A 13,576-nucleotide genomic window follows, 5' to 3' on the forward strand; every position below is an offset into this window, starting at 1 on the left:
ATCCCCAGTGCACATCCCCAGTAGGGAGTGTGCAGGAGGCAGCTGAATCGATGTTTCTCTCTCATTGATGTTTCTAACTCTCTATCCCTCTCCTTTCCTCTCTGTAAAAAAATCAATAAAATATATTTTTAAAAAAATAAATATCAATGATGAGAGAGAACCATTGATCGGCTGCCTCCTGCACGCCCCCCACCAGGGATCGAGGCCGCAAACCCAAGCATGTGTCCTTGACCGGAATCGAACCTAGGACCCTTCAGTCCGCAGGCCAATGCTCTATCCACTGAGCCAAACCAGCTAGGGTGGAAACAAGAGAATTTAAACACTATAGTAGTCCTCCCCTTATCTGCAAGGTATTCGTTCCAAGACCCCGAGTGGATGCCTGTAACCACTAATAGAATCAAGTATTATATATACTATATTTTGTCTTTTACATACATACCTTTCCACTTAAAGGAAACATTTTTGGGGTATTATTAAGTAAAATAATGGTTACTTAAACACAAGCACTGTGATACCAGGACAGTGTATTCAATTCCTTATCAAGGCACAAGGTTCAATCCCCAGTAGGGGGCGTGCAGAAGGCATCTGATCTTATGTTTCTCATTGATGTTTCTATGTATCCCTCTCCTTTTCTCTCTAAAAACTACAAAAACATTTTAACATGTGGTATTTTCTAATGAAAAAATCCACGCGTTTTATAAAAATAATAGATAAAAAGTTCCTTTAATTGAAAACAGGTTTGAGGTTTCAGATTCGAAAGGCTCAAGTAGCGCCAAGATTAACACAAAAGATATCCTGGGCAGATCCTGGTGAAATTTCTGAACTCCAGGGGTAAAGAGAAAATCTTATAAACTTCCAAACAGAACAAGTTTCCAACAAAGACCCGAGCAGTGGACAGCCTTCTCAAATCTACAACTCTGGACACTGAAGACAGAAGAATAACCGTTACAAGTTATGAGACAAGGGACTGTGTTCCAAGCTAAATTCCTACACCTGACCAATAGATTACTCTGAAGTTTAAAAGAAAAATAGATGTGTGGAGATTACCACTTCTATTCCCTTTCGTTTTTTTTAATTATTTTATTTATTTATTTTAGAGAGAGAAAGTAGGGGTGAGGGAAAGGGGAGGGGGGGAGGGGGAGGACGAAAGATTGACTTGTTGTTCCACTTACTTCTGCATTCATTGCTTGATTCTTGTAAGGTTCCCTGACTGGGGATCAAATCCACAACCGTGGCATATTGGGACAGTGCTCCCAATTGAGCTATGTGGATAGGACACCACCTCTATTCCCTTTCTGGTAAAACTACTCGAGGAAGTACACCAGCTAAAAATTTAATCAGAATAGAGATATCAAGCTGCCCTGGCTGGTGCTCAGTGGTTAGAGCATCAGCCCGAGGACTGAAGAGTCTTGGGTTTGACTCTAGGTCAAGGGCACATCCCTTGGTCGCAGGTTCAATCCCAGGCCCCAGTCAGAGCGCAAGCGGGAGGCAACCAATTGATGTGTCTCGTTCTCACACAGATGTTTCTCTCTCTCCCCTCCTTTCCACTCTCTAAAAATCAATGGAAAAAATATCCTCACTCCTCAGGTGAGGATTAAAAACACACGCACACACACAAAGACCTCAAGCTAATGGAAACAAATAATGGTGGGCAGGAAACCTAGTCCCCCCTTATATGCAAGATATTCGTTAAGTCATTAAATCTCTTTTAAAATGCTAGTAATGCAGCTAAGAACTATGATACATATTACGAAAGGATTTTTTAAATCCAGGAAGCATATCATAAGAAAATAGCTCAGAACTGAAATACCAAATTATTTCCACAAAATCCAGTAACCAAGCTACAGGGGTTGGAAAAGCAAAAGCACAAAAGCATGCTGAAAGTCTCACTTTGAAAGAGTAAGATAAACAGAGTCATTATTTAACTTGGGTAAAGTGATACAGAAATTTGAGTTTAATTATGTTTGCTATCAATAAATGCAACTACCAACATAACTTTAATTACTGGTGGAGGATTTTTTTTTTAGACTTGATCAATTTTTTCAAAGTAAATAAATAAGGGAATAAGAAGAAATAAACAGAAAACATATAATAAGATGGTAGAAATCAGACCAAGCACATTAGTTATCAGAATGTGAACGGGTCGAATTTCCCAGTAACAAAACAAAACAAAATAAACAAATAAACAAAAAACAGACCCCTGCGACTCCTTTCCTTCCAAAGTACTCATGTCGCAATGCAAAGAATGTGAGGTCTGGAATGAACCAGGTCTGGCCATTTTACTCAACAATTTCCATCTGCCTGACTTCCCTGGATCTTGCACTGGATACAGGCACACATTGAAAGAAAATACATCACGTAGAGAGGGGAAAAACATCTGCTTCAGGAAGAGGGAGGAGAGAATGGGGAAGAAGAGCCGTGGGGAAGGGTGCCGCCATCACTTGCAGCACTGCAACACCCAGGAGTCACTGTTAATCTGTGTGTGTGTGGGGGGGGGGGGGGGGGTTTTAACGGCCTGAGAGAGAAAACAGCTTCCATTTTGTTGCCAGCCACACGTAGTTTCCTATTCTGGCTCCATAATCGCCTAGCTATACTGTATGACCTTGAAGAATTTTCTCAAATCTCTCGGAGCCTCAGTGTCTCCACTCACCAGCTGTGACATCCATCAATATTCTAAGGCAGAGCTCTCCATTCACCCATCATCCCCCACACGCTCGCCCTGCTATATCCCTGGACACCCAGCCTGGCACCGACTCCACCACCATCCTCCCTCTGCCTCTGCTTAAAATTTCCCACAATGCCCTCTGAAGCTCCCATAGGGGAGCTCAGCACCCCTAATTCTTCCATCTCTCCTCGGGAACAATTCCCAAACCTCTTGCCTGAGTGGAGACACCTGTGAGGACACTGCTTCACCTGCAGGCCTCTGGAAAGGCGGCTAGCGTTTTCTCTGGCACTTGAATGAATACCTTGGCGCCAGTAGGTAGAGATGTTCTCTGGACTCATCATTGCCAAACCAAAACTATTTCTCCCTCTTGTTAAAAAAGAAAAATAGCCCAGCTGGCGTGGCTCAGTGGCGGAGCATAGAGCTATGAACCAGATCAATATTCTTATTGATTTCAGGGAGAGGGAGAGAGAGATTAGAAACATCAGTGATGGCCCCTAACCGGTTTGGCTCAGTGGATGGAGCATCGGCCTGCGGACTGAAGGGTCCCAGGTTCGATTCCGGTCAAGGGCATGTACCTTGGTTGCGGGCACATACCCAGTGAGGAGTGTGCAGGAGGCAGCTGATCGATGTTTCTCTCTCATCGATGTTTCTAACTCTCTATCCCTCTCCCTTCCTCTCTGTAAAAAAATCAATAAAATATATTTTTTTTTTAAAAAAGAAACATCAATGATGAAAATCACTGATCGGCTGCCTTGGGCACGCCCCCCACTTGGGATTGAGTCTACAACCCAGGCATGTGCCCCCCACCGAAATGGAACCCAGGACCCTTCAGTCCACAGGCTAATGCTCTATCCACTGAGCCAAACTGGCTAGGGCAGTGGTCAGCAAACTCATTAGTCAACAGAGCCAAATATCAACAGGACAACGATTGAAATTTCTTTTGAGAGCCAAATTTTTTAAACTTAAAACTTCTTCTAATGCCACTTCTTCAAAATAGACTCGCCCAGGCCGTGGTATTTTGTGCGAGAGCCACACTCAAGGGGCCAAAGAGCCGCATGTGGCTCGCGAGCCGCAGTTTGCCGACCATGGGGCTAGGGCAATAAAAATAATTTTTAACAAGAAAAATAAAGAGGGAGGAAAATCCTGCTCTTTAGACTGTTGCTATGCCTGTCACTTTTCCTCATTTATGGAAGCACAGGGCTCAGCATTACTTTCAACCCAACTCCTGCCACCATCAACCTGGGTAACTTTGGCAATTTCTGGGCCCCTTCCAACACTCCGGTTTCCCACTTCCTCAACATTCTCACCTCCAGGAACCTGCACCCACCTGCTCACCCACTATGGTGACATCTATGATCATCATCTCTAACTGCCTGTACTTCAGAAAGCAGTCTCACACACCCCTCTCCACTCTCCTCAAGCTCCTTTGTTCAGCCTCTATTCTGTTCCTTATTCTTCAGCCACCCCCTTCCTTCCCTGTGCAGCTTACATTCACAGTCTGTCATTATAATGGATTATATACTGAGGGGCCAGATTATTATGATCTCTGAACGCATAATAATCTGGCCACTCAGTGTATATTCTATATAATAAAAGGCTAATATGCAAATTGTCCCCTCGAACAAGAGTTCGACCAGCAGGCAGGCCGGCCAACCACCCATGCCCCTCCCCCCTGGCCAGACACCCATGCACGAATTCATGCACCGGACCTGTAATATATATATATATATATATATATATATATATATATATACACACATACATATATATATATATATATATATACATATATATACACACATACACACACACACACACACACACACACACACGCGCGCGCGCGTGCGCGCGCACACTGAGTGGCCAGATTATTATGCGTTCAGAGATCATAATAATCTGGCCACTCAGTGTATATCTGTGCCACCATTCACTGATCGGTATAAATCTTTTCAGTGATAAAACACACCTTCCTTTTTCTTTTTAAAATATATTTTTATTGATATCAGAAAGGAAAGGGGGGGGGGAAGAAACATCAATGATGAGAGAGAATCATTGATCAGCTGTCTCCTGCACGCCCCCTACTGGGATTGGAGCCTGCAACCCGGCATATGCCTTGACCAGGAATCGAACTGTGACCTCCTGGTTCATAGGTCGATGCTCAACCACTGAGCCAGCCAGGCTGGGTGCACCTTCCTTTTTCTTAACCATTCAAAAACGTCCAACAAAAACAAAACATAAACACAAAAAATGTACAACAATTGAAACCGTATTTGAACACTCTTTGTAGGGCTCCTCAATAACGTTCCCAGATTTAATCACTATGATTTCCATTTGGATCCAGGTAGCTCTGGCTACACCACCCAGCATTGCCCCATCTACCACTGTAATCGTCCCAGTTACTCATTACATACTTTAGTTGCAATTCACCACTGAAAGCCTTTGTGTTGTGTGCACATGGGAAGTTTTTCTATTCAACATAATGTTCACCGTTTCCCCCACTAATATAAATGTGTATGATTGCTCTTAAACAGGTCATAACGTTCCAAAATAAGAAGGTGCACTTTGAGAGGTCTTCCTCCCATATTTGGCCCTAGCCACTGTAGTCCCCTCACTGTAATAAGAAACCACTGTATGCCCTAGGCCAGTGGTCGGCAAGCTCATTAGTCAACAGAGCCAAATATCGACAGTACAACAACTGAAATTTCTTTTGAGAGCCCAATTTTTTAAACTTAAAACTTCTAACGCCACTTCTTCAAAATAGACCCGCCCAGGCCGTGGTATTTTGTGGAAGAGCCACACTCAAGGGGCCAAAGAGCCACATGTGGCTCGCGAGCCGCAGTTTGCCGACCACGGCCCTAGCCGGTTTTGCTCAGTGGTTAGAATGTTGGCCTGTTGACTGAAGGGTTGAGGATTCGGTTCCAGTCAAGGGCACATACCTCAGTTGCAGGCTCGGATCCCTGGCCCGTCATGGAATGTGCGGAAGGCAACCAATTGATGTGTCTCTCTCACATTAATGTTTCTCTCTCTGTCTCTCCCCCCCTTCCACTCTCTCTAAAAATCAATGGAAAAAAATATCCTCCAGTGAGGATTAACAACAAAAAGAAACCACTGCCTGGCTGGCGTGGCTCAGTGGTTGAGCATCGACCCATGAACCAAGAGGTTACCAGTTCGATTCCCAGTCAAGGCACATGCCTGGGTTGCAGGCTCCAACCCCAGTAGAGGATATGCAGGAGGCAGCCAACCTTTGCTGTTTCTCTCATCTTTGTTTCTATCTCTCTATCCCTCTCCCTTCCTCTCTTTCTCTAAAAAAAAAAATCAATAAAAAATATTTTAAAAAGAGAAACCACTGCATGAGTTTATCATGCATCATTCAGTTTCTTTATGCAAATGCAAATATACACTGAGTGGCCATATTATTATGATCTCTAAAGGCATAATAATCTGGCCACTCAGTGTATATCCTATATAATAAAAGGCCAATATGCAAATTGTCCCATCAACCAGGAGTTCAACCAGCAGGCAGGCCAGCCAACCACCCATGTTCCCTCCCCCTGGCCAGGCTGTCCAGACCCCACCCATGCATGAATTCATGCACTGGGCCTCTAATATGTGTGTGTGTGTGTGTGTGTGTGTGTGTGTGTGTATCCTATCCAATAAAGTGGGAATATGCTAATTGACCATCACTCCGTCACAAAGATGGCTGCACCCACAGCTGAGGCCAAGTTCCCCTAAGGAGCCTTAATGAGCAATCAGCAGGCACCTGAGGCTACACCCTCCCCCGCCCCTGTGGGGATTGACAGGGGACCTCAGGCCACACACCCCACCTGGCAGGGCTTGACAGGGGACCTCAAGGTGCGCTTCCCGTCCTGGTGCTGGCCTAGGGGACCTCAGGCTGCTCCCCCCCCCCCAGCGCCAGGCCAGGGGAGCTCAGGCCACAACCCCCACCAAGCAGGGCTTGACAGGGGACCTCAGGCCACGTCACCCACCTGGCAGAGCTTGACGGGGGACCTCAAGGTGCTCTTCCCGTCCTGGTGCTGGGTTAGGGGACCTCAGGCTGCTCCTCCCGCCCCAGCGCCAGGCCTGGGGACCTCAGGCCATGCCCCCCACCAGGTGGGGCTTGACAGGGGACCTCAGGCTGCATCCCCCTGCCGGTGGGGCTTGACGGGGGACCTGAGGCTGTGCCCCCCTCCCAGTGCCAGGCCGGGGACTTGAGGCTGCACCCCCCGCCTGGCGGGGCTTGACCGGGAATCTCAGGCCGTGTCCCCCACCTGGCGGGGCTTGATGGGGGACCTCAAGGCACGCCCCCCGCCCCAGTCTGGGCTGGGGGGCCTCAGGCCACGCCCCCCGTCCTGGCACCGGGCCAGTGGACCTGAGGCTACGTCCCCTGCCCGGCGGGGCTTGACAATGGTGGGACTGGCCGGGTCTGGATCTAGCCCAATGGGGAGGGGGGGGGCGGCCAGGTCTGGATCTCACACGATTTTGAGGCGCATGTGGGTGGGCAGGGACTTGACTCTGGGTCCCGTGGTGCGCTCCAGACTCTGACAGGAGGAAGGTTTTCATATACATCTTACTAATTTTTTTTCATCTCTGACACTTCTATTATAAAGAAACGGCAAATAGCAATATTAAATTATTTCCTCTAATTAATCCCCTTTTAATGTGCACAAATTTCATGCACCGGGCCACTAGTGTATACACACACACACACACACACACACACACACACACACACACTGAGTGGCCAGATTATTATGTGTTCAGAGATCATAATAATCTGGTCACTCAGTGTATATTCTTATTTCCCCCTATTTTCTCCCAAAAAGGTAACACACTCTTGTCAGCAACTTGCTTTTTCACTTAAGTCCTGGAGATCTTTCCATCTAATAGTTTTTCCATACACTAGTCTTTCCACATAGTATTCCCATATACTACTTCCTCATTGTTTTAAACTGCCAGGGTTCTTTTGTATGCATATACTCTTTAACTATCTAATTATGATCTTCTTTATCACTACCAATAATTTTATTATAACCTGGTATTTGATGTTCTTAAATATAGTTGACTTTGTTCATTTTTCTCCTGTTACTTGAAAAAAATTATTATTTGCTTTTGGTATTAACATACACTTTTTATGATTACATAAAGTAAATGTATTGACTTTTCTTTTCATCAAGCCCCACATAGGCAGGGCCACCATTCACAGAATACGGGGCTCCTGGGGTGGTACAATTCTCATCCAGTCTATCCAGTGTGCTATCCACAGTGCCAGACACTGTTCTAAGTCTCTTACCTATTTTAAATCATTAAATCCTCATAAAAACACTATCAGGGAGATACTATTTTTTTAATCCTCACCTGAGGGTATGTTTTTATTGATTTGAAAGAGAAAGGGGGCCAGGGAAAGAGAGAAAAACATCGATCACTTGCCTCCCGTATGCACCGTGATGGGGAATTGAACATGCAATCTGGGTATGTGCCCTAACCAGAAATCAAATCCGCCACCTTTTAGTGTAGGGCAGTGATGGGCAACCTTTTGAGCTTGGTGTGTCAAACTTGGCCAAAAAACTGAGCATAACTCGGGTAGTGTGTCACTTTGAGGAAAAAACTAACTCCAAGACTCTAGTCGCAAATGTTTCATCCTCAGGAGCAGCAAATGTTTCATCCTCGGCATGCGGCCACGTGTCATCAGAAATGGCTACGCGTGTCAGTGCTGACACGCGTGTCATAGGTTCGCCATCACTGGTGTAGGGGATAACGGTCCAACCAATTGAGCCATACCGGCCAGGGCTAGGTAGATACTATTATGCTATTAGGTAAATACTATTATTATCCCATTGTGTAAATAAAGAGACTGAAGTTAAGTATCTTGCCTAAGACCACTAGTAAGTGGAAGAGCTAAGATTCAAACTCAGTCTGGCTCCAGAGTCCATTCTCTTAGCCACAGGTACAATATATGGTACCAACTTAACCTTTTGCACTCGGATGTCGAGTGTGACTCGACACGGTTAGCATCGGTAGCAGCTCTTTTTATACTCTTTGAATGTATCAATAATTTGAAATATAAAAAAATCCAAATAAATAAGTTTGTATGAAAAGAAACTCCAGTTTTTTATTCTACTGCCGTGCTTTGTAAAATCTGGGGTATTTAAAAAATTAAATCCCGAGTAGAATAAAGGAATCGAGAAAAAAGCAAGCGAGTGCAAAGGGTTAAAGGGACAACTTAAAAAGGAAAATGTTAGGGTTCCAGACAGTGTGATACAGTATTTACTGCTATTCAACTCAGATCAAGTCACTTAACTTTGCTGAGACTGTTTCTCATCTGTAAAATGGGAATGGGAGATAAGGGGAGCCTTACCTCACAAGGAAGTTGAGAGACAACAATGATCCTAATATATAAAAATCCTGGGTCTGTCACATCCACAACGACTGGGGGCTCGACCAACCAGAAGTCAGTCCTGCAGTCAGTGCTGGGTTGCCATGGCGAGCCAGCACTGACTGCTTTGGCTGCAGGCACAGTGATCCAGCACTGACTGCTGAGGGGGCTGCGAATCAGGCCCAGAGAGAGGCCTGAAGAGAGAAGCAAGGTCTGATCCATAGCCTCTGTGGCAGCTGTTGATCAGCACTTGCCTCTCTCTCTTTCTCTCCGGGCCTGGCCAGCAGCTGCGCCTCCATTTCTCTCCAGGCCTCCACCGGGGCTGCTGATTAACCCTGTCTTTCTGATCAGGCCCTGTTGATAGGCCCAGAGATACTGACTGGCATAGAAACCGACCAATCAGAACCAAATTGGCCAGCAGAGGCGGGCAGATGGGGGTGAGATCAGGCCTGCAGAGGAGGGCAGTTGGGGGCAAGACCAGGCCAGCAGGGGAGGGCAGTTGGGGGCAATCAGGCCGGCAGGGGAGGGCAGTTGGGGGGAACCAGGCCGGCAGGGGTGGGCAGTTGGGGGCCATCAGGCCGGCAGGGGAGGGCAGTTGGGGGCGATTGAGCCAGCAAGGGAGCAGTTAGGTGTTAATCAGGTCGGCAGGTGAACGGTTAGGGGGTGATCAGGCTGGCAGGCAGAAGCAGTTAGGGGCAATCAGGCAGGCAGGCAGGCAGGCGAGCAGTTAGGAGCCAGCAGTCCCGGATTGTGAGAGGGATGTCCGACTGCTGATTTAGGCCCAATACCACAGGGCAGCTTAGGAGATAGGTTCAAATCTTCAGGCTTTCTTCCTGTCAGACATCCCTTAGGGGGTCCCAGATTGGAGAGGGTGCAGGCTGGGCTGAGGGACACACACCCCCCCCGCCCCCGCCGTGTATGAAATTTTTGCAAATCGAACAAAAAACAGAAAGACCGGTCGCTGTGAAATGCACTGACCATCAGGGGGCAGATGCTCAATGCAGGACCTGGGAAGCGGGCTCACAGCTGGTGAGCGCAGCTGCAGCAGCACTAAGGATGTCCGACTGCCTAAGGGGAGCGGGCCTCAGTGTCAGTGGGACATCCCTGGAGGGCTTCCGGACTTCGAGAGGGCACAGGCTGGGCTGAGGGAATCCCCCCAGTGCACGAATCTTATGCACCGGGCCTCTAGTACCATATATAAAAGACATTCAGACTGATCTGGTACATTATGGGCAATTTTTTAAAGTTGCCATGAAACATTATGAATATTCACTATAATTTAGAATTGAGAGGGGTGATCAAAGAAACTCACTGTGTCTAAGTTTCATCATGATGAGCAGCTTAGGAGATAGGTTCAAATCTGCAGGCTTTCTTCCTGTCAGAATGGAAGCAGAACCAATCTGAAGACAGGAGTGGGGAACCACAATGCCATAAGCCTCCTCTGAGCCCCCCCCCCCAAAAGGCAAAATAAAACGTTAAAGAACATGCCGAAACCGGTTTGGCTCAGTGGATAGAGCGTCAGTCTGTGGACTGGAAGGTCCCAGGTTCGATTCTGGTCAAGGGCATGTACATTGGTTGCGGGCACGTCCCCCAGTGGGGGGGGTGCAGGAGGCAGCTGGTCGATGTCTCTCTCTCATCGATGTTTCTAGCTCTCTATTCCTCTCCCTTCCTCTCTGTGAAAAATCAATAAAATATATTTTAAAAAAAACAAAAAAACAAACGTTAAAGAACATAAGGAAGCCTTCACAATTCATAAGGAACTAGGAGAAGGGACTATACTGAAGCTGGGGCCTGGTATGGCTGAGTCCACACAGGGAAGGCAGGGTCACACTACCCAAAGGAAGCTCGGTCTAAACCTCTCTTTCTGGGTGGAGTCAATGCCACAATGCGTCGGATGGGGCCCTTGGTCCTTACTTCTCCACCCTGTAGGTAAGGGAGCAGCACTAAGCATCTCTACACTGAGAGAAGGAGTTGTAAGAACAATCTAGTTCTACATTAGGTTTTTTTTAGTACTTCTTTTCCCAAGTACAGGGTTCTGTGTCTCATCTACTCTAAACAGGTTGGTAAAGACAAATCCCAGGAAAAGGGGCCCCAGAATAGGGTTTTTTTATGTATGTGGACTGAGGTCAATGCAAAACCTTGGGGGAGGGGAGAAAACCTGTGCCTGCATGTGTGGTTGGGGTCTGTTTCTTGGTGACTGGGGGGGGGGGGGGGACAATGGGTGCAGAGGAACTGGGGAAACTGGTACCGTGGCTGTGTGTATCTCTGCTGCCTGGGGGAGAAGGGTGGGTCTGATCATCTCTAAGTTGTACAAAGAGTGGTCCTGGGCCTCTTTGCCCTGCGATGGTCTATGGGATGGGACTGAAATGCCTGTCTTGACTACAAGGTAACATTAGTGCCACACTAACAAAGGGGGGGACTTATGCTGCTTTGCATGAGTGGGGTCTGCACCTTGCCTGCTGTGGGCTATTCCAGACCCTTCTATGGGAGGTGGAATGGGGAAGATCTATTTATCAGTGTACTAACATTGAAGGGAATAGGACATCTGTTTCCCAGCAGGGGGGTGGCAACCCAGCTATAAATTCAATGCACTGGCCCTTACTCTTGGGGAGCAGGGGGTGTTCCTGTGTTTTAAACTTGGGTGGTCCTGTGTCTTCACCCTGGATGGAGAGACATTATGCTCCTCTACCTTGGGTAAGTGGGGAGCCCATATGCAGGAACTGTGGGTGATCCATCAGTTGGTGTCATTGCCTCTCAACACTGCAGAGAAGGGGAGCTCTGTTCCCTTGGAGGCTCTTTTTGCTACATTTGATGATTCTAAATCCTTGGGGGGGGTGATCTCTGTCTACCTCAAAAGGAGAACAAATCTAAACCCCTCCCCACTGGGAGCCCCACGAGAGACAGATCTGACAGTCTCTTTGTGGGTTAAGGCCTATTGCAGTTTGCTGTGGGGCATTTTTGGGGTCCTCACAAATTCAGTCAATCGGCACCTCCTTCAAGAGTGGTCTGAATTTTCCACAATGGGTACTCACGCTAGCCTAGGAGGAGGAAATCTGCACGGTTAGGTTCCCCCTTAGGCTGAGACTTGTGCCTCGCATCACTTGGGAAGGGGTGAGCTACAATCTCTGCAGGAGTGGGGGCGGGCTTCCATCAATTAGCTACACTGGAGCGAGGCTAGGGGGTCTCTAGGTCTTGACACGAAGGGAAGGACTGTTCTCCCCCTGGGTATATTAAGTTCCACTTGACTGGTGATCGGGCGGGGGGGGGGGGCAATATATCAAAGTCCCTGTCCTAAGAGAAGAGGTGCGTTGAGGCGGATCTGTGTGCCTTAGTGCCCATAGAGGTCAGCGCCGGTCAGGCCCGTGAGGTCTCTACAGGGGTGAGGTCGATGTCGCCACACCTTAGGGCAGGGAGGCAGACACCTGTCTACACCCGGAGAGTGCGGAATGCAGCCTCACTATCATGAAGGGAGGAGGTCCCTCTACGCTTTTCCCCACAAACGGGGTCTATGCCTCTACCAGCGGTTCTCAACCTTTCTAATGCCACGACCCTTTAATACAGTTCCTCATGTGTGGTGACCCCCAACCATAAAGTTATTTTCGTTGCTACTTCAGAACTGTAATTGTGCTACTGTTAATGGATCGTAATGTAAAGATCTGTTTTCCGATGGTCTTAGGCTCTACAGCAGCGGTTCTCAACCTGTGGGTCGCGACATTAAAAAGGTTTTTAGAGTCTACACAGTGTGTACCGGGTCTACAGCTGTCTAAACGGGGTGGGGCCGTGCTCCTCTGCTCCGCGTGAGTGCATTGGGCGCATGTCCACGTGCACAGCGATCCCGGACCTCATCCGGGCCCTTTACCCTGGAAGGGAGCCGGCTCTTTACCTCTCTATTCCCGGGTGGAGGGCACCTCTTGCTTCACCTCACAGAGCCAACCCTTACCGCGCGGCCGGCTGGGCGCGTGCTCAGCGCGGAAAAAAAAGAGAGTCGTCCCTTACCTCCACTTCCGGCGGGGAGCTGCGAGGAGAGGCTGGAAAGACAACGCAGTTGGCCCAGACGCTGCGCTCGCGCCGCTGGGTTCCGACTTCCGGTTCCCAGGCTCCCGCCTCCAGCTCCGCCCGCCGTGCGCCGCGAGGGGCGGGGCTTCGGATTGACAGCTCGCGCCCGCCCGTCCCTTCCCCCGCAGCCGCGATGGCCCCGCCCTCCGGCTGCCCCGAAAGGAAAGGAAACAGGCCCAGGGGAGGAGGGGGATGCGGAAGGGGATGGCGGGTGGGGCTAGCGGCGGCGCGACCGGTGTGGTCACCTAACCAACTTGGAAGCCCAGATTTTCCCCGCGGTCCTCAGCCGAGGCGTCAAAGACGCGTGTTCCCCGAAACGTGAAGGCCAGGCGAGAACCAGGGCTGCATCCGACGAGGGTGGGGAGCCGTACCTTTGTCTACAGTGGAAGATGGCGACGGGCAGGGTGTGAGAAAATGGCCGCCTGAGTCACATGTCTTGCCGAGTATCCCCCACCTGGAGCGACTTGGTTAGCTCTTTGCAG

At 48.4% G+C, this 13,576-nt stretch overlaps 1 protein-coding gene across 1 annotated transcript in view; it reads right to left on the reverse strand.

Moving 5' to 3' along the window:
- Positions 1-13,133, reverse strand: part of GNL3L (G protein nucleolar 3 like) — a 38,114-nt gene extending 24,981 nt beyond the window's left edge. Inside the window, exons 1-2 of the mRNA XM_079765033.1 lie at positions 13,035-13,133; positions 10,351-10,413 (exon numbers count right to left, since the gene is read on the reverse strand). Coding sequence (XP_079621159.1) covers positions 10,351-10,369 — 19 coding nt within the window. The 5' untranslated portion in view covers positions 10,370-10,413; positions 13,035-13,133. The remainder of the gene's footprint in view (positions 1-10,350; positions 10,414-13,034) is intronic.
- Positions 13,134-13,576: the final 443 nt, after the last annotated feature.

Source organism: Cnephaeus nilssonii (assembly GCF_951640355.1).
Source record: "Cnephaeus nilssonii genome assembly, chromosome: X".
Taxonomy (NCBI): Eukaryota; Metazoa; Chordata; class Mammalia; order Chiroptera; family Vespertilionidae; genus Cnephaeus; species Cnephaeus nilssonii.